The sequence below is a fragment of the Gasterosteus aculeatus genome, chromosome X, assembly GCF_964276395.1.
Source record: "Gasterosteus aculeatus chromosome X, fGasAcu3.hap1.1, whole genome shotgun sequence".
Classification (NCBI taxonomy): Eukaryota; Metazoa; Chordata; class Actinopteri; order Perciformes; family Gasterosteidae; genus Gasterosteus; species Gasterosteus aculeatus.
Genome location: NC_135698.1, coordinates 18,496,778 through 18,521,980, shown reverse-complemented (window position 1 = coordinate 18,521,980; position 25,203 = coordinate 18,496,778). Strand labels below are relative to the sequence as shown.

Sequence of the window (25,203 nt, the reverse complement as noted above, 5' to 3'; positions counted from 1 at the left end):
TGTCCACCTTGTTCAAAATGTCTTTGATTTAAAGTACACATTTCCCACATGTCCACTCCTAATGGCTTCCTTAGTTCCTCCATCCAGGCACCACATGTCTGCCCTTCGGACTCATTTCACTAACTTCATTTTTTGCATTCATACTCCCTTTGTATTACATACCTGACTTTTTAAAACTTTCTTTGGATATTATGATCTTTGAACATTTTTATAGACTATGCTTTAATTACGTGGCTGTAGTACTTTTTGTTGGGAAACTAGACTTCTGCTAATCCTTTAATACCTATAAAGTTATATTTCCTTCATATGCCATCAGAATGGAATATCACGCTTTGTGACTTATTTTGTTTGGAGCACTTGCATGTGAGAAAATCCTTTCAGCATGCAAAGCGTTTCATCCACCCCTTGTTCCCATGGCAACAGTTTACCACATTACGCTGGAATCTGAACGTCATGACAATTTTCTTCCCAAATGTGTACACACAGTATTTCATGTTACAGCAAATTAACTGCATATTTATCATTTCCTCAGTCAGATTTAAAGTATTTATTGACCTATTTTTTCATTTGTACTCTAGTACATGTCACACAGCGTATTGTAGAAAATAATCTAATCTCCACGCGGACTAGAAATGGGCCGAGGTCGTTTAAGCCATGCGTGTCATGAGCTCTTCCAGAGCCCTCTCCCGGTGATTTTCATGAACAAGCAGCACTTCTTTGATTGCGTTTTGCTGGAAGCCCATCTCAGTAAACTGAGTCAGAAGACGCAGGAACTCAGCAGCCTGGAATAGAATGTAAAGTAAATAATTCTACACATTACGTAACAGCTGTAGTGTTTCTTTTTAGTAACCTTTGGGCAGTAATCACCTTGCTTTCGCAGTTCTGAAACATCTCCAAGGCCTCTTCCACCTGAGCCTCATCGTAACCCAGATTGCACAGACGCTCACTGGCCACCAGGTACTTTAGGATCTGTTGATTAAAAGATGAAGTATGCGATGCAAGATGCCGGGCGGGTCACAAGCTTTTATGATTGAATTATTAAGACCCTTGGTTGCCATTATTTGAGTATGGATTTCATTTTTTATAATAAATCTAAATAAAGCTTTGATGCTTTATACAGCGAGTTTTTAACATCATGCATGCAAAAACTGAAACGTGTTGAATGAAGATTTTCAGTGTGTTCACTCTTTAGTGATTGTATTAACTGTGATAAACAGCATCGGCACTTTATTTTTTGAAGTATTTGAAAAGAGAATGAACAAAAGTACGAGATTTGTCTTTACAACGTCCTGACCTTCTCTGGGCAGTGATAACCCGTCTTCTGCAGAGCCAGAATAGCCGTTCGTAGCGGGTAACCCTTCTCCGTGATGGTGCCGAGCAGCTCCCTCTCTTCCTGGCTGAGTGCTGACAACAACTCGGCTGCCGAGTCAAAGAAAACCCCCCGAGAGCCACCGGTCCCCAGTGTCTGGGGGGGGGTAGATTCAAAAAGGTATGAAGGATGTATTATATTATTGTATGGTATTATAAACCAGCAACATAAGAAATAAAAAACACCTTCTTTGCGCAGTTTTTGAAGGCGGGCCCTGCAGAGGAGGGTCGTTGCTGCTGCAGCCGGCACGGAGAGGGAGCGGCCGCTGTGTTTTGGGAGAACTTTGGGCCCCCGGACCCCCGTGAGCGCTGCTTCTTTTTGCTGCTCTTCTGTCTGGGTGCAGGGGGGCTGCTGGCCTGCGGGGATCTGTGCGGCTCCGGCGCTCGGAAGTCTTGGAGAGAAGGTAAGGAGCCTCTGTGGCCCCTGACACACTGACCAAAGTGCATGTCTTTGACCCTGGAAAGCTGGTCCTTGGGCGCAGCGCTGCGGGGCCGCTCCCCTCTCCTGACGGGGGGAGGGGATTCTTCGGTAGAGGACGCTTCGTTGTCCTCGCAGTAGCCCTCTTCATCCTCCGAGTCGGAGGTGTGGAACCTGACGGCGCGCTGGTGCAGCCGGCGAATGTCGCCAGAGTTCAGGCTGTGACTGCGGGGCCGGCCGCTCGGGGGCCGCGAGTCCCCAGCCGTCGGATTGCCCTTGCGGTTCTCCAGCGGGCTGCTGAACATCAGCCAGTAGGGGGGGCAGGATGGGGCCTGGCAGACAGGCTGTTGCCAAGCTAGGATCCATTTCTCCAGGTTGAAGCCGTACTGCGGGACAAACAAACAGACACATGTACATAATACCCAGACTTTGGATCTGAAGCAGCTAAATCTGATATCAGTAAAATGTTAAATTGATCAAGTTGGATTCTAAAGAAACAGTTCAGCCAACAATGAAAAGAAAATGATGCATTTTTATTTGTACCTGTAGTGCCATCTATGAATCTAGATCATTCTGTTAGTTGCCTGGTTTTATCAGCTGTAAAGACGTCTTCCAGCTTAAATATAACAGAACTATACAGCACTCTGCTTTTGGTGGAAACAAAAAAAAAATACATTTCAACAGCTCAATGTCTCTCTCCATAATGTTCCCCCCAAAATAAACTAGATTGCTAAATCGCACGTGAGGTAATATGGATTTGACTTTTTGGTGCTGTGACAAATCTAATGTTGACGTGCAAAGCAGCAGCACTCCAACAATTAGGCATCAGGAATTGTTTCTAATAAGAAAAGAAAACACTATATTCCCAGCAATTTAACAGCTGAAGAAACGATAAATGCTTATGAATTGATACCAGAAAGACGTTGAACGCGTGCACGTGAAGCGTTTTGTACCCGGGTGTCTCCTAGTATCCGATGGCAGTCGGGCAGCGCGATGTCTGCAGCCGTCACAGGCTCTTTCTTCTCCAGTGGAGCCAGCAGGCTATGGAATGGGACGTCATTCATCTCCGCAAACAAATGACCCGCAAGGGAAGAAACGAAGCGATCCAGAGGTTGAAGTTATCGAAGCCGATCTTAATCGGAGTTGCGATGCTGCGTTCCTCTCAGGTCCAGAGCCCTCCGAAGCATCAACGGCTGTTTGAGTGAGTGACTAAAATGAAGATGATGTACTTGATAAGCCTCTTCATCACTAAGCCTCTGACATCATCTGACCAGTTGTTTACAAATGCCTGTAATAATCCTACCTGCACGGCGCAAATAATGAAGTATGAAAACTATAATACCAGAATAAATGAATAAACAAGCATGAATAATATTAATATATTAATGTTAGCACCTTTTCTCCATCATATTTAGGGAACGTTTCAGATGGCGTGACTGGACTTGAGGGGGGGGGTGGGAGGGGGGGGGGGATTACAGATAGCCGAGGTTACAAAAGAACACAATACTTTCAGAGGATTAGCAGATTACATAAAGGTGACCGCATACCGGGGGGTTTCAGTGTGGTCACGTAAGCACGATCGCCTCACAGCAAAAAGGTCCTTGGTTTAAAGCCGCCCAGCACCTCTGGGTGCAGTTTGCATGTTCTCCCCCGAGGATAGTTTTTAATAGGATTGACGCTAGACTCCAGCCCCCCCTCCCCTGACCCACAACATGACAAATATTCAGTGTTTCATTCATTTGTTACGTGTTGAGAAACAGACATCTGGTCACACAGACTTTGGTAACCTTACAAAAGGAACAGACAGAAGTTTACACGTAAAGAAGAATCAAAATTATGTACAGAGATTTACATTTTATTTATATATTTTCAACAATCACATTTTAGATCCACAAATTGGAAGAGGTTACAGGTTCTGTAACAGACCTCTGAAAACAATCAGGCTTTAAACTGAACTGAAGGGGGGAAAAAAGGAAACTTAAAACGCAAAGAGAGGATAGATCTAGTTTAATCTCATGTTATAGCACAAACAGCGTTTCAAAGAGTACAGCAGCGTGGTTCAGTTCGGTCGGGGAGCATTTAGGCTTGATTACGTGTATTGAGATACTATTAAGTAACAGGATATTACATCACTAACACTGAGGTGGGTTTCCAGCGCTGGGGGACGCACAGTGGAAATAAAAACACCTGCATTGTCTTTGGGGGCGTCCGACAAAGCAGGTTTAGAGCAAACAGGGAAAGAGAAGCTCTCCGATTAGGAGAACAATGAAGCTTTAAAATCTAATTTAAAGCCGTGATTCAGTCTTGAACTGTATGTTGGCGGATATCTACCACAAAACTAAAGAACACTTCCAAGCTAGTAAGCAACCTGCTAATCCTGCTTTGAGACCAGGAACAGAAACATTCCCTGAATGGTGGGCGATACGTGGAGCAAAACACTGAGATTACCACAGTTTAAAAAAGGTCACCGTTGTCTACCTGTTGGTGTGTTACACTTCACAATGTGTTCTCCTAATTAGAGGTTGTGTCCTACAAACTGCTTACAAATGTAGTTTTGCTGTGAGCACCATTTTTTAAAAATGGTGGTAAAGGAGAAAACTTCAGAATATTGATGTGCTTAAGTAATATCGGGCCCTTATGATCCAAGGCTTTACTTGACATGTTCCCACCTACACTCCGTTCCACCTCTTTTTGAGGTGTACAGTATGATCCCATAATTTCCATTTGCTTCCCTTACAATTGCAGCCAGTCACCACCAAAAAATAAACCGGCTACAAATCCTTTGAGAGTAAAATTGCAATACCTTCATATTAGATAAAAAATGTCAACAATCCCCAGAGATTGAAATAGTTTATGAAGGTCCACCGTGAGTGCTAGAGAATTAACATCTTATGCACAGGACCAAAGTTACAAACTCTTGTTCATCAGGAAAACACTCTTCAGGACTCCATTATTATCACCACCAACAGTGTCCACAGCGTGTTTGTCAGAGGCTACAGTAAAATCCAGAGCGGGTATAGAAGGGGGTCATAAAGATCTAATGATTTCACAGACTGTCCTCGGGAGAAATGAGTGACACATGGCTCAGTTGTTGGCTGCGTCCGCCTGCCGGGGCCAGTTCTCCTCCTCGATGCCGGAGTCGTACTCCTCCTCTGCGGGCTCCTTGGCTGGCGCTCTGCAATTCAGACGGAAACTCCAGTTCAGCCAAACGCGACATTGGAGCGTCCACAAACATTGCCCGATTGTAGCCCCGCCCAGTGAGCGGAGAGATACTGACCTGATGTAGGTGGGTTGGGATTTTCCTAGGACAATATCTTTGTTCAGCTCAACAGCCATGATGTCAGAGTGCGGCACCTCAAACATGGGCTCCAGAAGCAGCTTTTCCTATAAAGACGAGGACATGCTCAATTACTGCACTGCATCAAAACAACAATGCAAGTATGATAACCGGGGCACAGACTACATACCATGATGGATCTGAGCCCACGAGCGCCGGTTTTTCTCTCCAGAGCCATCCTGGCTATGGCCCTCAGGGCATCTGGAGTCACGTTGAGTTCACACTGAGACAAAAACAGAGCAGTGTTCATTTGAATTCTGAACATCCAGTGGTTCAGGGTAATAAAACATTTTTTATCGGTCAGTTCTGTTCTTGTGGGTCTTCTACAAGAAAAGCGTGTTGCCATTTAGGTGCCAGTGAGACAATAAACTACGTATGTGTGTTGTTTTGACGTTACACAGTAATCGACAAAGAATGTGCCCTTGCAGGAATCCGACTAGATGACGCTGCGTTGTTGGAACAGCTGAGCCTGAGCCCCCCCCGCTGAGCAGTGGTCTCATTGAAAAGAATGAGGGGGGGTGGGGGAGTGGCATCCGCCTGTCTGACCCAGGCTTAACACGGTACTACAGCCTCCTCACTTTGTCCATGCTGAACAGAGCCTGGTACTGGGGCACCACGGCGTTGCGCGGCTCGGTCAGGATTCTGACGAGCGTCTCTTCGTCCAGGCTGTGCAGAGGCACGACCACGGGAAGGCGGCCCACGAACTCCGGGATCATTCCGAACTCGATCAGGTCCCTGGCCTCGACGATCTTCAGCAGACGGTCCTTCTCCTCGATCTCGGCCACTGTGTCCGTCTCGCCGCTGCTGTTGGCCAAGTCGGCGGCCGCCGCCGCGCGCCGCCCCTGCACCATGTTGGAGGGGGTTCCGAAACCCAAATACTGAAGAGTCAAGGAAAAAAAATAAAAATAAAAAAGGATCACATTAGAGGCAGGGAAAAAGACAAGAACGACTGCCGGAAGTCGGCACATACGAGCAAAGTTAAATTTACCTTTTCATTCTTTCTTCTGCTTATGATTCTGTCGAGGCCGTTGAAAGCACCGGAAGCAACAAACAAAATATTTGTTGTGTCCACCTGCACGGTCTCGCCTCTCAGCTTCCTGGAGTTTTTCTCAGGAACATTGACTATTGTGCCCTCCAAGAGTTTAAGCAACCCCTGAGAGAGCGGAAAAGGAAATAAATGTTAGTAACTCGGGTTGAGGTCCAATAAGTCAAATCTGCTGCTGTAGGTCTTAATTCAAACTCACAAACCACATCAAAGTTGTACATAGTGCAACTCGGGATGAATACTGACCTGCTGGACTCCCTCCCCTCCGACGTCTCTCAGCTGATGGATTCCAGGCACACTGCCAATCTTATCAACCTCATCCAGAAACACAATACCTGCACGTGTAAAAAAAGGACAGAGCTGTGACTTTCACTTCTCACAGCCACACTGTTCCTGCATAAATGAATACAGTGATTACTACACTAAACAGAATTTACTTAAACCAATTAAAAAAAAACGGTTAAACTGTGAAGAAAACAGAGCCAACAGTAGCAGAGCAGCAAAACGTCACAGCAGTAAAATAGCTGTAAAAAAAGATTTGATTATTTTTTTTTTTATTTCTTCCTGATTACATAACCAACGAGATCAAGCCTAGAACACATCGGAATGGATTGCAAACTTGGATGCAAACATGTTTTTCTGCGGTTGGCTGATTGAGGTCCCGTGTCACGATGTTCACATGGACTGAATCAGTTTGTGGCGGATCTTTTAACTGCAGCTTCGGGACTTTATATTTATAACTGACTTGTTTGTGTATTTTGATCTTATTAACACTATCAGCAAAAAAACTAATCATTAGTAGTGTGTATGTGTGCCAATTTCAGAACAAAAATAAAAAGATATCCAAGTAAACCTCGCATGGGAAGTCCTTGGTCTACCGCCACCTTGATCAGTTTGTTCCTTTTGTGGTCTTGTGTGACGGAACCAAAACCACATCACCCAAGAAAACAGGAAACTAACCCAACGAGGCAAAGCTACATCAGCAATTCCCGTCTCCGCAAGCTAAAAAGCTTTGGTTTTATCTGGTGGCTCCAACCAAAGCATTGAAGGACACAGAGCTTTAGTTCCCTGTGGGAAAGGGCTGTCTGATGATACACTGAAGCGTGTAGAGAAGCTGCTGTGGCCACAGCAGTGCATTGCTTTTCTCCTGTGGTCGTGCTGTCTGTCATCAACAGGAAGCTCTAGACTCATGTATTCATATCACACGTCCCCAAAAAATGAAAAAAAAAAAAGAATCCGCTTAGTGCCTCTGCTCACCTTGTTGTGCTTTTTCCACCGAGTAGTTAGCATCTTGCAGCAGTTTGGCGATAACAGATTCAATGTCTTCCCCCACGTACCCAGCTTGAGTTAGTGTGGTGCAATCGCATATTGCAAAGGGAACATCCAGACAACGGGCCAGTGTCTGCGCCAACAACGTCTTTCCTGTCAACAATTAAGAGAAATCACGATAGCATTTTGCCAAGACCTCATGTACAGATGAACTGCCTATTTAGCGATGTAGCTCTTAACAATTAGTGCCACTGCGCAACACTCACCTGAGCCAGTGGGCCCAAGAAGTATGATGTTGCTCTTCTCCAGTTTAATGTCGGTGTGTGTGGAGTCCAGGACCTCCCCGCCCCTCTTCTCCTGCGGCGCCTGCTGGCCTGCCTGCTGCTGCATGGACGCTCCCAGAGCATTTCCATGAGGACTGATCCCTGCAATCTGCAGAAGCTCTGGAACAACAGGAAGAGTCACAAAACGCGTTGTGAACAAGAGAGTAGGAGCGTCTCAAAAAAAAAAAAAAAAACTACATTTGAAAAGTCCCTCTAAAAGACGGCTGCTCACATTACACCAGCCATTTGTTGATGGTGTAACGTGTCTAACTGCACGGACACATTTAGTTGTAGGGGTTAAAAATATGTGTTGGTTGAGACTAATGACTGTTCTGCTTTGAAAAGGCAAAAACAAATCTCCTGAGGAGCCACGGCTGTCTGTACATTTTGGCATTTGTGCAACTCAAGACAATAAAGACAGAAATTGCAGATCAAGTGTTTTTTGTGGCCTCTGATTACAAAACAGCAGTAAGGACGACCAATCACTTACTTGTGAACCTGTACTCATCCTCTCGTCTTCTCATCTCTAGTTCTACAGGAGGAGGAGGAGGAAAGTACCCAAATCAATATTATAATGAATCATTACCATTATGACATTATTACTACAGAAAGAACGGCTATACAGGTGTGAGGTAGTTATTGAACAAATGCCAAATAATACAGATTACGATTTAAGACAAGTTCTAAATGACGGCCACCCCTGAAACCTCTTATTTTATGAGTAAATTACTTGATTATGTGACATCTTCATGAAAAATGTGTAGGAAAAAAAGGTGGCCCAAGTTTCACTGTGACAAACTTTAACAAATTGATTTTTTACAGCACTTGAACAAAAAGTTGCATCTGTTTTGTGAGGAACTTAATGACAACAGGTTTGTAGATATATTAATTCAATAAAAAAAAGTTTTGTCTTGTCCTAGAATCATGTTCAACAACAAAAAGTGACACACTCAGTATGTATGGTACTGGTGAGTCTGTCGCCCCCTATTTGTGTTCCGTCTCCAGTACGTAATGAAAACAAAAATGGTTAAATAAAAAGGGATACAGAACAGGAACCTTTTGTCAAAGTCCCTCAATCGACAAAGGGAGACGGGAGACAAAACTCCCATTTGCGGTTTTAAGCACACAGTATTTGCCAACTATCTAGATGATGGTTGTGTAGAGGTGGGAAATCAACAGATGCGAAGTGGACAGAGCAAACCAAATCAGCATTTATGTCATGTACCTGGTTTTGTTTAAAAAGATGTTAGAAAGGGCCTTTTCTAAATAGAAACTATAGGGGGGCCCACGAATAGGCTGCAGATGATTACATCTATAGACAACAGGAATACTGACCACGAGGTGTTAGAGAAGGCTGTTTTTCCACCTCCACCTGCTGTCGACTCCCAGCAGGAATGTTGTTGTAGATGCGTTTGTAGTGATTGTACACTGCAACTGCCAACACCTTCTTTGCATAGGACTGGCCAACAACGTACTTGTCAAGGTAAGCATATATCTGGAGAATAAAAACAACAATTTCTGTATCAATATTAAAACAGGATTAGTAACATATCAAGAGTCCTTGAAAAGCATATTTTTACTTCTTGAGTCGATGTCTCACCTTCTTTGGAGGAGGGGGAGGTTTTTGTGCAAATGCCAGTTTCACTGCCTCCGCAGCAGATTCTGGCTCTTTGTTTAGTCCCTTTTTAGAGTCCGTCTCAGACAGAACCACAAAAAAGTGATGACATTTCTCACATTTGACAAATCGTGTTGATGCTACAAAATAAATAAAAAAAAAACACATGGAAAAATTTCAAAAGCTGGTTGGAAGAAATATCTGACACATTCAGTTTAAAAAAAAGTCAAGGTAGGAGATCATCAAACTGAGTCACACTCAAATTACGTAACTCCTTTAAGATAAAAATGGGTGGATGAGGTATTTTTTTTAAAAGTAAAAAGAAATTGGTTGCGTGTCTTTAACTACAGGGAAACTTGATGATAAATGTTGAGAACAATGTCACCTCTTACAATGAACATTCATTTGACCCCCAGCCGTGAATGATACACGGTTATTTGATACACGGTTACTGGATTATAGCGAGAGGACAGCACCTGCTGCTTGGTGCATCAGATTTGTTCTCATAAATATACTAATTGGTCACAAAGAGTGCTAGACGAAGCGCTGGTCGATCTCTGACACAAGTTTCACATGTCTCAGGTTTCAGGTGTTACAAAACAAACCGGTGTTTCTACAATTCTAAACAATCCAAACATCACTACTAAGTTGAATATAAACTTACATAGTTTACGTTTGCAACACAAAGCCGAGAATAGCCCTTTGACAATAAGGAAACGCAATGTGATGACACCTGTTCCTCAGCGCTTACTCGCCGGTCTGGCGGTTATTGTGGTGAGTTTATAGCAACACATAGTTTGTACCAAACCAAATGTGAAAGCTGGTGAAATGCTTGGTTTAAAATAAATAAATAATAACAAACACACACACACACACACACAAATGGACAAAAGTAAAAATGTAACCATTGGGTGCAGTTGAACTTTGCCCCCAGTTTCTTTTAATCAGCAATTGTTTTTTCCCCTCCAGCTCCTGTCCATGTTGCATGGTATTAAACAATATAAAACAGATGTATTTTTGCACAAATAGTCTTGTTTACCTGATCATAAAACAGAACCGTGCTCATAAACTGTCCTCTACATTTCTTTTTGCTTCTTTAATTAAGTATTTACCCTTCTAACATATTTCACCTTTTTTACACTGACTCGTCTCGATAAGTTTCTTCACAAACTGCACATCAGGTAATACCTGTTGGTAAATCTGATTAAATGTACTCACATACAAAGGTCTCTACATGTGTGCAGGGATCTCCACATTTAGGGCAGCGTAGCTGGCTTCCCCCCTTGCCTGATCCTCCGGACCCAGACTGCCTCTTTCCCTCACTGATGCTCTTCTGTGTAAAAACAAAACAAAAAAAACAGCATCAGCACCTTCCTAAATTAGAATATTCCTACTACTACTACTCTTCCAAGAGTAAGATATAACATTATTCTGAAAGAGGTACAAATGAGACTTCTCCTCTAAGAGATTACCTTTCCACCATCGCTTCCACTGTCCTTTGTTGTCCCATCTTTAGCGGCATAGCAGACAGCGGCCTCTGAAAACGACCTCACTCGTACCCTGGGATGTAAAGGAGTTTCCCGAGAACCCTGACGACTCAGAGAAAACAACTGGATCCGGGAGCAGGACAATCCTGAAAAACACAACAGAAACATTTTAATATTCTCTATATTTTATTTACATATGACATGTTTACCCTAACTGCCGCTATGTGTGTCATGTAAAATTGAATTTAAAGCGGTCGTTGATTCAAATCCATTTTCAAGTCAAGGGAAAATAAATTTACACATGTTTCAATAAGCCTAAGGCCATTTCCATCATCATGAAAAATATAATCGTAAACTAAATATATTTGCCACAAACGTATGGCCTTTCCCCCCACAATTCAGTTCCCGTTGATCAGTTCACAAGACATCAGATAATCAACATATAATGTAATCAACACGGTGGGCGGACTATCACGGAGATCAGTTAAACACACTGCATAATTATCTAGGGCAACAGTTCGTGCTCTGGGGCAATGAGTCCATACTAGTTACGTGTGCTGTCGTTGTACATTTTGCATTATGCAAGTGTGAAGGGCTGACGTAACAAGTATGCTATTGCTAACTAACTTAACATTATTTTGTGCTTTCATATATGCGTGCTTCCTCTATGAATTATCGGTCTTGAAAAGTAAAGCACGGCTGTAACAAACAACTATGACGAGCTGGGTGATGTAAGGCAACGACTAACGTTACAGCCTTCTCGCAGCTACTAAAATAGTTGTCCACCTGCAGTTGGCGTTACGTGACGGACTAACAGCTGTAGCTTGTGCGTTAGCTTAGGTGTTAGCTTCACAAACAGTAGCAAGCGACGTTAGCCCAATGTCATACAGCTGTTAGCTTGTTGTATAATATGTACTTTCCCTTCCTTACCTCTGTGGGCAGTGTTTAGGAACAACCTTGCAGCCGACGTACACGGACAGGACATAACTATGTCCTTGGCTCAATACCCTGAAATTAAAAATAAAGTTAACACCGTGAACTGGGGGGGGGGGGTGGAGGCCGCTCAACTAGCCGGCGGATTGAAAAAAACAGCAGATGCAAACAGGAGAGGCCATTTAGCCAAAAAATATGTCACCGCTTTAACGTCCCCGTTAGCATTTGCAGGTCATTTACTGACGAAGGTGGCAACGCCAGTGCTGCTTGCGACTGTGGCAATAAATCTTCTCTAAATTAGTCATTAAATGTAGGAATCTGTTTGGCTGACATGGCTAATTGCTACCTGCTATCTAACGGCAGCAATACAGGGCAAAATAAACAACGTATTAGCTGGTTTGGTCTAGTCGAGAAGTAACTGCTGAATAGTTGAGCTAGGCCCGAGCCAGAACTACCTGACGGTTCTTCCCGTGGAAATGGCAAACGCTCCTGGCAGACATACAGGCAATGTTGCGCAGTGATTATTTATGAGTGGTGTTGCTCGGAAACAAACACGTAGCGTTAGCTACTTTTAGCAGTCAGGCAAGACGGCTAACGCGACGACACACATGCCTAGCTTAATTCTAACAAACGTTACAATATGTCTACATACCGTTAATATGGGGTTGTTTTACTCACAGGGCGCGATGAAACCCAGTCCCTTTGGAAAAAAATATTAATTTGCAAAGTCACCGTTTAACGTTCTTGTTTGAACAGGTCAGTGTACCGTACGAATGTCACAGTGCAATCAATAATACGCGTTGCCTTCTCTAGACCGATATTTCCCAGGTGGGATACGACCCAAAGTGATGTAACGCTGTTATGTACTAGGTCGATTTCAGCGTTAACTGCTAGCAAGCCTCCTATCTGGGTACAGTAGCTGACATACGTGGTTTAACCGGTGTAAGCAATATGGAGGCTTCGTTTTGTTCATCACAACTCACACCCATCCCAATCTTTTGAGATCTAGCAACCAACCCACAGGAGGAGTTAACAGAAGTGGCTGCTGGTGCGTTCACTGGTCCTCGTTATGTACCGTTTAAGTTACGTTTGGGTGATCCTCGTAAATATGTAAAGCCGTCCCGAAGCGAAAGATTCACAACTGTGAGAAGTTCGAGCAACGAAGTAAAGATGAAGCTACAATGCTGTACTTTCTGCACCGATAGGGGCGTTTTTGAGGCTGCTGTTACAGAGCTCACTTGCACTAAGACATCATACATTGGTTTTTGCGAGGAAATGTGTGTGCCTGTCGCCTACAACTTTCTGTACATGCAATAACAATAAACCCTGCTGTGATGCGGGTAGCATTGTCGGCCTGTGGCAGATTACTACAGAGGTGAGGACAGGATCCTGTACAACAGGCCGCAGACCCCCTATAAATGAGATCAGGGCAGCACACTGAAAGGACATGTGTATGCTTATATCTGTTCTTTTTTTGTTATGCTTATTTGTCTATTCTGTACATCAGAGGCAACGGCAAACATGTGGCATAATTTTCTTCGGAGTCCCAGACAGGAGCTGTGTAAATCCACATTTACTGGAAACAATATCCGGTGTGACCTGAACCTTCTGTGTCAAAATAACAATTTAAGAAATTCAAGCAGACCAACATAGCATTTAAAAATAACTTTATTGCTCATTTTACAAGTTTTATGGTTATTTCTAGATTAGGTTCAGCCTAACTTTGCATATTTTCACGCTGCTGTTGTCCCACATATACAAAAGCTTTCTGTTGGGATAATATGACAGCATAGCCAAGATACCATTTGCTGGCCTTAAGTCAAAACTTGCATTCAGAGGACTCTCCTTCTTTAAATCAAAGGCATATGTAACTTCTCGATCTTTGTCATCTGTAAAATATAGGACCCCACACACAATGAAAGCATTTCCTGCTTTAGTTGTAGGGTAGCGAGTGTTAATGACGGACTCAACAGAGAATCTGTCAGTGTTAATCTTTGCAACCATCGTATCATCATTTGTATCTGATGCAAAAATGACCCACAATCCATTTTCATCCACAGCAAACTTGAAATACGTCTTTGAGTTGCGAAAAAGATAAATCAGGTTGTGAAATCTGCTGTTTTCCATCACCAGAGTCTTTGTTTCCTTGGTGTTCAGGTCAAATCTGTAAGATATTACACATGTTCGAAAAAGTCAGTAAGAGTAAGTTAATTAGGCCAAGAGTCGTACAAGCTATGAATACAATCACTTACTTCAAGAGGCGGTTTCTTCCTGCGATGTGAAAGTAAAATGACTGCTTGTAAACAACGTGACCACAGCCCTGGAAGAACCTTCTCAGGTCTATCATTTTGTCGCTTCCATTATGAAGAGTCGAATTGTTTCTGTGCTCCACCAAAACTCGACCTGTGGAAGAAATGTTATAGTATTCAGAGTAGATCTCACCATAACTCACAAATTGCTTTGATCAATGGTTTGTAGACATTTGGATGCAAAAATAAATCACCTGAAAAATGATCGGCCAGCCAGTATCGACCTTCATCCAGTTGGGACGCATCGGACATCCAGGCTCCAAAAGTGCTTTGCATTTGCATGGCGTCCTTCGGACATTTAATAGCTCTGAGGCTGCATTCTAAATAAAAAAGAAAATGTACTTCAGTATTTGAATAAGACATCAGATGGATGGCTGGGCAGATGGATAGATATGTAACCAACATACTTGCAGGTTTTGAGATTAAAAGTTTTATAAAATAAGATTTGGGGTTTTTATTAAAAACAAACATAGGACACAAAACAGTTTCTTACCACGTTTCCTGGTTGTTTGGATGAAATTTCCACTGACGTTGAAGGGGTCGCTCTCCAGATCCACAGAGAGTGGGGCTGAAACATAAATACACAAAAGACTTAACCAAATATTCTCTGGCCATTGTTACTTTATTATATCATTTGTAACCACATTTCCTACCTGTTACTAATTGAAGTGGCGCCTCCGTAGCGTTGTTGAAAACACCCCTGTTTTCGTCCGCGGAAAGTGGAGCTGTAGAATATGTAAAATATCATTGTAAATAATGTTGTAAAGATATTGTCATTCGCTTTAATAAGACACAGTGTTCCTACCTGTCGATAATGTCATTTGTGCCTGTGTAACATTTTCTCTCTCAGTATCATTCAAGATGTCATTGTCGTCTCCTTGAGGAAATACCCTCTCTGGAAGAGAGAAGAAAAGTTTGGGTATAACTTCTTTTTTTCATGAGTTTGTTCGTAGGTCTCCCTGCTGAAATGAGGTGTTTACCAGCCTCCATCCTTGTGTTTGGAAGTCTCTCAGAGTCAGTGACATCTCTGCCGTTGTCAGTTGGACGAGCAGTTGGTGAATCTGCAGAAGTAAAGATGAGATTTAACCGGATGAGAGGTCACAGAGATCACATAATCCCTCCTTTGAGGGAGGACAAAAACGTGCCAAACAGTGATGCAATGGACAGTTTCTTACCACGTTTCATGGGTGCATCAATAATGGTTCCACTGGTACTGAATGAATCACTGATTTCTTCCACAGAGAGAGGAACTAGTGGATGAAATGAATCATTTAATACAAGTATGGTCCCCCACATTACTCCTAGTTTCAAATCAGCTACCTGTTGAGAGCAGAATTGGTCCTTTTGTAACATTATCTCTCTCGGTATCACCGTAGTCTTCTTGATGAAACGATTCTGACTCTGGAAAATAAAACTGTTTTTTGGTCTTACGTGTAAAATGATTGTTCACCAGCTTGCGTTTTTGTGTCTCAAAGTTTCTCAGCGACAGTAAAATCTCAATGACAGTTTCTTACCATGTTTCATGGGTGCTTCAACAACGGTTCCACTGGTACTGAAGGAATCATTGATTTCTTCCACAGAGAGAGGAACTAGTGGATGAAATGAATCATTTAATACAAGTATGGTCCCCCACATTACTCCTAGTTTCAAAACAGCTACCTGTTGAGAGCAGAATTGGTCCTTTTGTAACATTTTCTCTCTCGGTATCACCGTAGTCTTCGACTACTACTTGAAACGATTCTGACTCTAGAAAATAAAACAGTTTTTTGGTTCTTAAGTGTAAAACGATTGTTTCTCAGCGACAATAAAATCTCAATGACAGTTTCTTACCACGTTTCATGGGTGCTTCAACAAAGGTTCCACTGGTACTGAAGGAATCACTGATTTCTTCCACAGAGAGAGGAACTAGTAGATGAAATGAATCATTTAATACAAGTATGGTCCCCCACATTACTCCTAGTTTCAAAACAGCTACCTGTTGAGAGCAGAATTGGTCCTTTTGTAACATTTTCTCTCTCGGTATCACCGTAGTCTTCGACTACTACTTGAAACGATTCTGACTCTAGAAAATAAAACAGTTTTTTGGTTCTTAAGTGTAAAACGATTGTTTCTCAGCGACAATAAAATCTCAATGACAGTTTCTTACCACGTTTCATGGGTGCTTCAACAACGGTTCCACTGGTACTGAAGGAATCACTGATTTTATCCACAGTAAGTTGATCTGTTGAACGAAATGAAACATATGTATAATGTTAGTTAGTTAGTTTACTTTATTGTCTCATAATTCAAAACCTTTCCTACCAGTAAATGATTGCATTGGTCCGTCTGTAACGTTCTCTGTGTTGTCATGGCTGTAGTCTTTATGAGGTGACTCTGGAAAAAAAAAGGTTTTGAGTTTCGTCTCCACGGTAACAGGAGCACTTTTGCACAAATACTTGATTCCTTTAAGTATTTTTTCCTACATTTTTAATAATATGAAATTTTCCCACATGTGTTACATACACGTGTGTAGTCATAAGTGTGTAGATTGTGTTGCTAGTTGGCACATATGTGTCACTTTTGTTTAAAATAATAAGAATGTTTACTCTTTCATGCATTTAGATTATTTTTGCTGGCTATGGTATTAAAAAGGGTCCTGAAATTGTAATTTAAAAAAAAACGCCAAGATTGCAGACCAGGTTCCTCTTGCGGTTTCTCAGAGCCGGTCAAATTAAAAACCTCTCTGGACTCATAGGTTGGATGGGATGTTGGTGACACTGTGGAGATTTAATAAGATAAGCACAGCATGAAGTTAAAATCAAATCAAACATATGAACAATGATGTTTCAGTATCTCCTACTTGTTGATAAGTGAAACGATGCCTCTGTGCTGGTTTCAGTCCACTTGTCCTGTCCGTAGTCTGGCCGAGGGGACACTAACTCTGTGGTAAATATAACTGAATTTGTATTCCGATACGTTTTTACAAAGAGCCTAATTATTATAGGAGCTTAAGGAATAAAATACAGTGGAACAAAAGTTTATAAAACTGACCAGTGTCTTTACCACTTTTTGTTGGACTTTTCTTTGTGTTTCCGCTGCGATTGAAGGTGTTTCTGTTTTTTTCCGGAGCAAGTGGGGCTGTAAAATGTTAACATGACAATTGTTACCAGACAAGTACTGTAACACACGGAGTCGCTGCACTCTGGACGAACTGGTACTGACTCGGGGAAATAAACCTTTCAGGTTTTCCTACAACGGTTGCTTACCAAAGTCCGTACTTGTGACTGGATCTATTTTGGAGACGGTGACATTCAAAACATCTTTGCTCGCATTTACTGGAACTTGTGATTCTGTGTAAATAAAGACATCATACATTATTATTCTAAGTAAATCACAAACAGTCTATAATGTAAATTATTAACTCAATTACTTGGAGTAACTCAATTTATATTCTGAATTTCTTCCTACCATTTTTGTCCGTTGTTGAGTTGTGGTTTTTAGTCACAGAAGGAGATAAATATAAAGAGAAAGACAAGAAATGGAAGGTTTACTTAATAGCATAAATAGCAAACACGTTATACTGAAAAATGTTCCCGTTTGTAGACTTGAAAATCCAAATGGAGCATACGCGCGCTCAGGGGCCAGAGCGCCTTTTTTGGCCAATAAACCAACGAAGGATTACAATGTTTCCCAACCTGAATTTTATTCCTGGCAGTGTGGAGAATACACTTCACAGACAATGTCATTAGTCTGTTAACGTTTGCGTAAATCTTCAGGATTTAGAGGCATCTAGCGGTGAGGTTGCAGATAGCGAACAACTGAATACCACTTAACCCCCCCCCCCCCCCCCTCCCTCCTTCCACAAGTGTCTAACAGACTGGCCTTCAGGGAAATGAAAGAAACGTGAAAGACGTCCTCCAGAGCCTGAAGCTCATTCCGCTGCTTTATAAGCATGTGGACCAACACAGCGGACTCCTTGAAGAGGACAAAAACTAAACCACTATTTCAAGTGAACACACACTCAAGAAAGCACAACTATAACCCATTCCAGCTAACAAGCACCGGCCCTTCAGTGAACAAAGGCTTGTGATCATAATGTTTATCAGAAGGAGGGTGTCCTTTTTTCTCCGCTAACAGCCCCCCGCTGTCCCAGAAAACCTTTTCCATTTGACATGAATAGGATTGGATGTAACTTGAAACTTTAAAAGGTCTAAAAGGTTGAGTGCTTTTAATGAAAAGACAGCACCGAAAAGGCTGGGAAAATAAATGCTGGTTTAATGGTTGTGTTGTTCTCACCCATTGAACCCATGGGTTCTCCGATGGTCTTCTTCTTAACTTTATTACAATTCCTAGCAGGACAGGCTGGACCTGGTGGACCTGGTGGACCCGGTGGACCTGGTGGACCTGGTGGACCCGGTGGACCCCTTGGACCGGATGGACCTTCAAATATTAGAATGCAGTGGCTGTAAAACTTTTGAAAGAAGCAACACTGCTTCTCAATGACTGTCACTTTACATTAACAATAATAACCGTTCGAATCAACATCTTTTTCCAGGTTTCTCTCTGTTGATCAAATTGTTTATTACTCACCCTCAATGAGAATGTCATTGTAGGTCTCGCCTTTCAGCCCAGGGTCTCCTTTTTCACCTGGGGGGCCTAGTCATTGACAGGTGTATTTAGCATTTCTAATGACTATGATCTATGTGTAGGACTAAGAAAATGTACATATATTCTAGCCTAAATATAGCCAAGCTGATCTGCATCCAGCATAAATCAGGTGTAATCATTCCAGTGAACAAAGTGTGTGTGTTTATCTGTTGTGGTGCACATCTAATGAGGGGCTTTAGTCTTAATCACGCAACAGATCTCTCACCTCTCCTTCCTCGTCTCCCCTCTTGCCCCGGGGCACCTTGAGGACCCGAAGACCCGGCTCGACCGGGCAAACCTGACGGGTAAAAGAACTGTGGCTGAAGTAACAAATTCAGTTTAGATTAGATCACTGATTAAGTTAATTAAAGGGCTTTTCTCACCTGGTGGTCCAGCTGGACCTGCAGGAAAAAAACAAATAATTATTTTACACAAATCCAAAAGTGTAAAGGGGGCAACAAACAACAAAAACCACAGCACTCGGATGTACAATAATTAAAAAGTGCACCTGTGAAACAGAGTCCTCTGGAGCTGTTACACAGATCCATGAAGGCTTTGACCTGAAAATAAGAGGAAAAGAATAATCATATTATCATTTGTAAGATTATTAGAGTTAAAAATATGATATGGTTAATTGATCGCTGACACAATCATAGCTGATAATCAATCAATCATTTTTTGCTGTTGGAACTTGAATTGTTTTACTGTCTTACATTTCCAAACGGATGAATCAAATAATCCAGAGAAATAAAAGATGCATTCATTTAAAATGAAGTGCAGTTAGCTTAACTACTATTGTTGATATCGTTCTGTCCGTATCAAAACTGGACTTTGTTTTGGTGAAAACTGTAGGCAAACAAACACAGCAGCGCCCTCTGGAGAAGTGCCAGTTCCCCTCGGCGAGGGAGGGGCAGACACGCTGCACCGCTCCGTGCAATTCATCCTGCAAACAATGAATCAACAGACCCTTGGATTCTTTTCATTTCACAGACGTATGACACAAAGGTTTCAACCAAAGAGGAAAGCAAAGAGTTCTCTTCTCTTCTCGTCTTCTATACTACTAACCCATAGCATTATATTTTATTTTATTCCTCGTGCACTGTTGTCTTGTCGTAGAGTCAACTTTTCAATATTCACAAATCCATGGAACGAGCCCACATAAAAGCAATCAGGTGTCTTACAGGAACCATGGAGTACGTCATCAGCATCATCATATCCTTCTCGTCCTCGCTTTGTCTCGGTTCTCCTTCCTGGTTCCTTCTGCTGCGCTGAAGCTTCTTTAGATCTTCGGCCTCCGCAGGGTCTGCTGCCTGCAGCCTGTTGCTCCGTGACAGCACCTGCACCTGGGCGTCCAACCTCACCAGCTCCTCCGTCAGCTCCTTCTGTCGTACCAGCAGGAACACCAGACCCCCCGAGCTTGTGAGCAGCAACGCACACATCCCCGCCAGCAGCACCTTCCAGGCCAGAAGAGCTCCGCTCCTCTCCTGCATGTTTACGTCCTGCTCGCTCTTCCTCCACAACAGAGCAACCACTTGCCAACAGACGAGACGTCAGTACACTGGAGCCGTTGGAGAGAAACAAACACGTTGAGATCTGTCTGCAACCGGAGGGCGAGATGCATTGCACAACATCAAGCATCTGGGAAACAGTTCAAATCTGTCATTATACTTGACTTCCAAGCAGATAATGGAAATATTTCCAGCATGACACGCGTTCGTGCGTCTCATCGTTCGGATGCTCTTCCTCTCAATAATGCCACCAGTACGTCCTACACAAAAATACTTGGAAGTGGAATAAATAGGTTGTGAACAAGTGCAGCATTCTTTGGATTCACAAAAGAGCTTTCAGAGCGCTCTCAATAAAAGACTGTTAGTGTGTGGATGTGTGGATGTGGATGTGTGTGTGCGGCAAAATCTCCCTTTAATGAATATAGTTCCTTGTTTATGCATTTACAAATATAGGACTTTTACAATTTGTTCTGTCTACTTCTGTCAGTGGAGAAGTAACAGTACATTTTCTCCAGTTGCAAAAAGGTTTTATCATCCAGTTTAGTCTCTATTACAAAGAGGAGAGTGGGTTTCTCAGCCAACTTGGGATAAAAGCCCCCACCCAATTCCCTACATCTGAGGCCAACATCTTCATCTACAGAATACCAGCTATTCATGTACTAAGCTTGAAGGACAGCTTGCAGAAGCACTCAGCCTCTGCACTAATACGGGTTTCCATTTTGGATTTTTCTTCTCATTTTTAAAGTTGTCACCAGTTTATGTCATTTTTAAGACTTAAATAATAAAGTTGATGCTTTCTCGTGTTTCCAATTACAAATCCTAAATCCTTACTCCCTTTGGCACAGGTCATTGTGACCCGGCTAATTAATTTCTCTTCGAAAAGCCTCCTCTGGGGAACGACAGTGGGGCTTCTTTATTTTGAACAACAAAGCTAAATGTGAAGCAGATCAACCAAAAAAAAAAACTGTTGTAAAAGACCTCCAGGTTTTGCATTCTTAGGAATAAAAACTTCCTTTTTTTTTTTTTTTAGACGTTTACCGAAATCTGGCCTGAGCGCTGGTTGGCCATCTAATGGTACTTGTAATCCCAAAGTGGCGGCGTTTCCAAGCAACCAGTAAATGAGGGCTTAACCAAGGATATATAAACAGTTGAAGGACTGTGACTGTTTGAATGTTGATCATCTGACCAGTGGAGGACGAACTGCATCAATTTAAACGGCACTCTGAACGATCGAAAAGAACAAGATAAGTAAGTGTTATTTTTAGCACAATTTGCTAATGAACAATCAAGAAAAAGTAAAATACTCTCAAGGATAAAAGATGTAGAAACATTGAACAAATATTAATCCAAATATTAATTCAAACGTTTTACTTAATTTAATCTTTTTTTTTTTGTACCTGTATTGAGGGAGTTTTTTTTATTGTTATTATTTGTGTTATTTTAATTATGCAATTCAGTTGAAACAGCATGATTAACCTGTAATAACATTAAAAGACATGTAGGAATAATCTGTCCCCCACACATAAATGGATGTGATTGAAGAGCAGCTGTCTGAGTAACAAACAGTTGATCATAAAGGCTCCTGCTGGCGTGTGATTTGAATGTGTTCCATTGCTGTGTTATAGACAAGGACAATATAAAGGGACCCCCCCCCCCTCCCAGATTCTGGTTTCTCTATTTCAATCAAATCAAATAGAAGTGTTTGTGTCTGCTGGTTTTCAAAGGGGACAGAATCTGTTAGTGTGTGTGTATGTGTGTGTGTGTGTGTGTGTGTCTGTGAAAGGTATGCAGCAACCACTCACCGCCGGCGCCAAGGTGTCCGAAGTCACCTCCGTTCTGCTTCTCCTGCTGCTGCTGCTGCTGCTGTTCACGGCCCTGCACCGAATCAACCCGTCACAGATACCCGGTAAGACACTTCACATTCTGTTCTTGTACAAACCTTTCAGAGATTTATCGACACGCACAAGGGGCCGCAGGTGTGAGAGGGAGGAAGATGCTTCTCCGTCATGTTTTATCGATGATGACCTTTGTTTTCACGTGGACATTAGCAGCTTGGGGTCTAATACGGCTTCAGTCAACAGCTGTTTCTTTCTGCCAGGTCCGTGCTTCTTGGCAGGACTCGGTCCTATCCTCTCCTACGGCAGGTTCATCTGGACGGGGATAGGAACAGCCAGCAACTACTACAACAACAAATATGGCAGCATTGCCCGCGTTTGGATTAATGGCGAGGAGACACTCATTCTGAGCAGGCGAGTCTTTTCAGATGAAAACTCACCTCTTATCCCGTGAACCTGCAACGAGTCAAAGCCTGACTGCTCTTGCAGATCTTCAGCGGTATACCACGTCCTGAGGAGCACCCACTACACAGCCAGATTCGGGAGCAAAAAAGGGCTGGAGTGCATTGGGATGGAAGGGAGGGGGATCATCTTCAACAACGATGTCCTACTCTGGAGAAAAGTGAGGACGTATTTTGCTAAAGGTGAGCAATAAAAACAGTAGCGTGGTGTCTTTTTTGACCCCTCTCCCTTTCTTTCTTCCAACTCCGACTAAACGCCGCTATCTTGTGTTTAAAGTACTGGACGTCTTTGTGGTTTGTTTTTCTGCAGCTCTGACAGGTCCGGGCCTCCAGAGTACAGTGCAAATCTGCGTGAGCTCCACATCCAAACATCTGGACAACTTGCAGAAGATGACCGACCCCTCGAGACACGTGGACGCTCTCGATCTGCTGAGAGTCGTCGTAGTGGACATCTCCAACAGACTCTTCCTCCGGGTGCCGCTCGACGGTCAGCAGCGTGGTCTGTGTCTGCACATTCTACACTCAAACTGTGTATTCTCAACTCATGTTGTCTCCTGTTGTTCCTCCTAACTCAGAAAAGGACTTGCTGATGAAAATCCACAACTACTTTGAGACCTGGCAAACGGTTCTTATAAAGCCCAATATATTCTTCAAGATCGGATGGCTGTACAACAAGCACAAGAAAGCGGCGTAAGATCCTGGCGCTTCACAGCGGCTCCTGGTTGGTCTTGTGGTTTCTTCAGAGTTGCTCTTTGTGTCAACAGGCAGGAGCTGCAGGACGTGATGGAGAGCCTCCTGGAGATGAAGAGAAAGATCATAAACGAGTCTGAGAAGTTAGATGACGATCGCGACTTTGCCACGGAGCTCATCCTCGCTCAGGTTGGTTGCTCTTGGAGAATCTGTACCGCCTGACCGCAGAGGCACCATTGTCATCGTGTCGCGTGTTCGCCCTTTCCTTTGGGCAGAGCGTCGGCGAGCTGTCAGCGGATAACGTCCGGCAGTGCGTGCTGGAGATGGTGATTGCAGCGCCTGACACGCTCTCCATCAGCCTCTTCTTCATGCTAATGCTGCTGAAACAGAACCCGGACGTGGAGCTGAAGATAGTGGAGGAGATGAACAGCGTTTTGGGTGAGTGTATTTGTACTGTGTTATTCGCTAACTAAAGACAAAACTATTCCAACAATCCGTCAATGCTGCGTTTTCATTTCCAGGTGAAAAAGGTGAAAGCGTTGATTATCAAAGCTTGAAAGTGCTGGAGAGTTTCATCAATGAGTCCTTGAGGTTTCATCCGGTGGTTGATTTCACAATGCGAAAGGCTCTGAAAGATGACAACATCGAAGGCATGGAAATAAAAAAAGGAACCAACATCATCCTCAACATTGGTCTTATGCATAAGAGCGAATTCTTCCAAAAACCCAAAGAGTTCAACGTGATGAACTTTGACAAAACTGTAAGTCGGGTGAATGCGCAACAATCGATGTGTCTCTAGAAACAAAAATCTCAGTTTTTCCCTCCTGGGGTCGGCAGGTGCCCAGTCGTTTCTTCCAGCCCTTCGGGTGTGGGCCCCGCTCCTGCGTGGGCAAACACATCGCCATGGTGATGATGAAGGCCATCCTGGTCACCCTCTTGTCTCGTTACACTGTGTGTCCTCACAGTGGCTGCACCCTCAACAGCATCCGGCAGACCAACAACTTGTCACAGCAGCCCGTGGAGGACGAGCACAGCCTGGCCATGCGCTTCATCCCCCGGATCCCATCAGGACCAGGCAGTCCGCACTGAGACACGTGCAGGGGTCACATTGCTAATCCGGGTTTTCATGCGGAACTGACTCGTAAAAACCGAACACGGTCCCCTCGTCTTGGGGTTTTAAATGGATCGTTTGTAAGATGCCTGAAATCTGGTCCCACATGGAATGAAGGAGTTTTCATATTTGAACTACAGCAGAAAAGACTTCAGTAAATCCCTTTCTTGGATTTTTAAGGATTTTACGTGAACTAAAAAAGGTGGTTGCTAAGTGTCACAAAGAGATAACAAAACATCGTCACGCTGTAAGATCAGTTATTTGACTGTTATTTGACTGTTCGTTTGTAGAATATTAGAATTTTACTTCTGCTGATTCTATGAATGCTCAAAAAATATTTGTGTAGATAATCTAGCTGAACTAAAAGTGTAGCATAACATGTTGAGCATAACATTGAGACAGATCTTATTTTCTGCAATAATCTCAAATCCATTGGAAAACATCATTGGCTTTTTGTAGGGAGAATCACTCGGAACCCTTTCTTACTAAATGTTTTCCCTTTGATTTAAGCAATACAACTGAAGGTTATCACATTTTTTTTATGAAATGCATTTCCAAATGTGGAGCCAACTTGGTTTTGTTTGCACCTGGACGGAGTCAAACAGCCCGTTTTTTGTTATTGTTGATCCTAGTTTTGTCTTGTCGATGATGACCGCGGTAGCAGCATTACAGTGGTTGATGAATCCAGATGAAACTAATTAACCCTCTGTATCCTACTGTTATTTCATGTTTACATCTGTATAGAAAATGTTGAAAATAGATACATAACAAAGGCTGCGAATCAAATGATGTGTTTGTTGTTTGTAGTTAGTAAACAATAGTCATTCAATAAACATTTGAAAATTCCATTTCTTCCACGAAGCAAATA

The 25,203-nt window shown here is 42.8% G+C and overlaps 4 protein-coding genes across 13 annotated transcripts; 1 reads left to right on the top strand and 3 right to left on the bottom strand.

The window, feature by feature from the left end:
- Positions 1 to 532: 532 nt before the first annotated feature.
- Positions 533 to 3,621, bottom strand: LOC120809205 (ubiquitin-associated protein 1-like). Its single transcript, XM_078083354.1, has 5 exons — positions 2,740 to 3,621; positions 1,555 to 2,172; positions 1,295 to 1,465; positions 868 to 969; positions 533 to 782 (listed from the first exon to the last, which is right to left on the bottom strand). The coding sequence occupies exons 1-5, from the start codon at positions 2,848 to 2,850 to the stop codon at positions 648 to 650; spliced, it is 1,137 nt and encodes a 378-aa protein (XP_077939480.1). The 5' UTR covers positions 2,851 to 3,621; the 3' UTR covers positions 533 to 647.
- Positions 3,621 to 13,149, bottom strand: clpxb (caseinolytic mitochondrial matrix peptidase chaperone subunit Xb). 6 transcript variants are annotated; one of them, XM_040161758.2, is made up of 15 exons: positions 12,448 to 13,149; positions 11,793 to 11,870; positions 10,848 to 11,008; positions 10,594 to 10,708; positions 9,361 to 9,515; positions 9,096 to 9,255; positions 8,251 to 8,292; positions 7,704 to 7,880; positions 7,426 to 7,590; positions 6,415 to 6,503; positions 6,112 to 6,276; positions 5,702 to 6,001; positions 5,254 to 5,346; positions 5,064 to 5,170; positions 3,621 to 4,961 (listed from the first exon to the last, which is right to left on the bottom strand). In XM_040161758.2, exons 2-15 carry the CDS (start codon positions 11,845 to 11,847, stop codon positions 4,871 to 4,873), a joined length of 1,875 nt encoding a protein of 624 aa, XP_040017692.1. In that variant the 5' UTR covers positions 11,848 to 11,870; positions 12,448 to 13,149; the 3' UTR covers positions 3,621 to 4,870. The 6 variants fall into 6 exon arrangements, with proteins under 6 accessions (XP_040017692.1, XP_040017693.1, XP_040017694.1 ...); XM_040161759.2 differs by having other exon boundaries at positions 12,474 to 12,766; XM_040161760.2 differs by having other exon boundaries at positions 12,251 to 12,471.
- Positions 13,150 to 13,445: 296 nt separating this feature from the next.
- On the bottom strand, positions 13,446 to 20,500 carry LOC120808682 (uncharacterized). Of its 5 annotated transcripts, none has more exons than XM_078083337.1 (25): positions 19,912 to 20,500; positions 19,239 to 19,290; positions 19,114 to 19,131; positions 18,957 to 19,028; positions 18,674 to 18,739; positions 18,380 to 18,523; positions 17,350 to 17,424; positions 17,135 to 17,221; positions 16,944 to 17,024; positions 16,780 to 16,860; positions 16,406 to 16,477; positions 16,251 to 16,325; positions 16,080 to 16,166; positions 15,935 to 16,009; positions 15,764 to 15,850; positions 15,619 to 15,693; positions 15,425 to 15,505; positions 15,280 to 15,354; positions 15,085 to 15,165; positions 14,910 to 14,999; positions 14,758 to 14,829; positions 14,598 to 14,672; positions 14,299 to 14,424; positions 14,048 to 14,198; positions 13,446 to 13,959 (listed from the first exon to the last, which is right to left on the bottom strand). In XM_078083337.1, exons 1-25 carry the CDS (start codon positions 20,218 to 20,220, stop codon positions 13,497 to 13,499), a joined length of 2,670 nt encoding a protein of 889 aa, XP_077939463.1. In that variant the 5' UTR covers positions 20,221 to 20,500; the 3' UTR covers positions 13,446 to 13,496. The 5 variants fall into 5 exon arrangements, with proteins under 5 accessions (XP_077939463.1, XP_077939465.1, XP_077939466.1 ...); XM_078083339.1 differs by having other exon boundaries at positions 17,147 to 17,221; XM_078083340.1 differs by lacking the exon at positions 16,780 to 16,860.
- Positions 20,501 to 21,395: 895 nt separating this feature from the next.
- cyp19a1b (cytochrome P450, family 19, subfamily A, polypeptide 1b) lies at positions 21,396 to 25,183 on the top strand. Its single transcript, XM_040161771.2, has 10 exons — positions 21,396 to 21,486; positions 21,963 to 22,144; positions 22,337 to 22,487; positions 22,563 to 22,717; positions 22,845 to 23,021; positions 23,110 to 23,224; positions 23,299 to 23,413; positions 23,500 to 23,662; positions 23,746 to 23,984; positions 24,062 to 25,183. Exons 2-10 carry the CDS (start codon positions 22,024 to 22,026, stop codon positions 24,311 to 24,313), a joined length of 1,488 nt encoding a protein of 495 aa, XP_040017705.2. The 5' UTR covers positions 21,396 to 21,486; positions 21,963 to 22,023; the 3' UTR covers positions 24,314 to 25,183.
- Positions 25,184 to 25,203: the final 20 nt, after the last annotated feature.

Excerpts from the sequence above, each read along its gene's own strand:
- LOC120809205 (XM_078083354.1), bottom strand. The coding sequence starts at position 2,850 with ATGAATGACGTCCCATTCCATAGCCTGCTGGCTCCACTGGAGAAGAAA. Across the intron at positions 2,173-2,739 it reads GGATACTAGGAGACACCCGG|TACGGCTTCAACCTGGAGAA; the intron begins GTACAAAACGCT and ends TTTGTCCCGCAG. Across the intron at positions 970-1,294 it reads GTTATCACTGCCCAGAGAAG|ATCCTAAAGTACCTGGTGGC; the intron begins GTCAGGACGTTG and ends TTTAATCAACAG.
- clpxb (XM_040161758.2), bottom strand. The coding sequence starts at position 11,847 with ATGTCCTGTCCGTGTACGTCGGCTGCAAGGTTGTTCCTAAACACTGCC. Across the intron at positions 9,256-9,360 it reads CTCCCCCTCCTCCAAAGAAG|ATATATGCTTACCTTGACAA; the intron begins GTGAGACATCGA and ends TTTATTCTCCAG. Across the intron at positions 8,293-9,095 it reads GCCTTCTCTAACACCTCGTG|AACTAGAGATGAGAAGACGA; the intron begins GTCAGTATTCCT and ends CTCCTCCTGTAG.
- LOC120808682 (XM_078083337.1), bottom strand. The coding sequence starts at position 20,220 with ATGCAGGAGAGGAGCGGAGCTCTTCTGGCCTGGAAGGTGCTGCTGGCG. Across the intron at positions 17,425-18,379 it reads AGAACCCATGGGTTCAATGG|TTCCAGTAAATGCGAGCAAA; the intron begins GTGAGAACAACA and ends CAGAATCACAAG. Across the intron at positions 15,506-15,618 it reads TGAAGCACCCATGAAACATG|AGTCAGAATCGTTTCATCAA; the intron begins GTAAGAAACTGT and ends TTTATTTTCCAG.
- cyp19a1b (XM_040161771.2), top strand. The coding sequence starts at position 22,024 with ATGCAGCAACCACTCACCGCCGGCGCCAAGGTGTCCGAAGTCACCTCC. Across the intron at positions 23,022-23,109 it reads CCTCCGGGTGCCGCTCGACG|AAAAGGACTTGCTGATGAAA; the intron begins GTCAGCAGCGTG and ends CTCCTAACTCAG. Across the intron at positions 23,414-23,499 it reads CGGAGCTCATCCTCGCTCAG|AGCGTCGGCGAGCTGTCAGC; the intron begins GTTGGTTGCTCT and ends TCCTTTGGGCAG.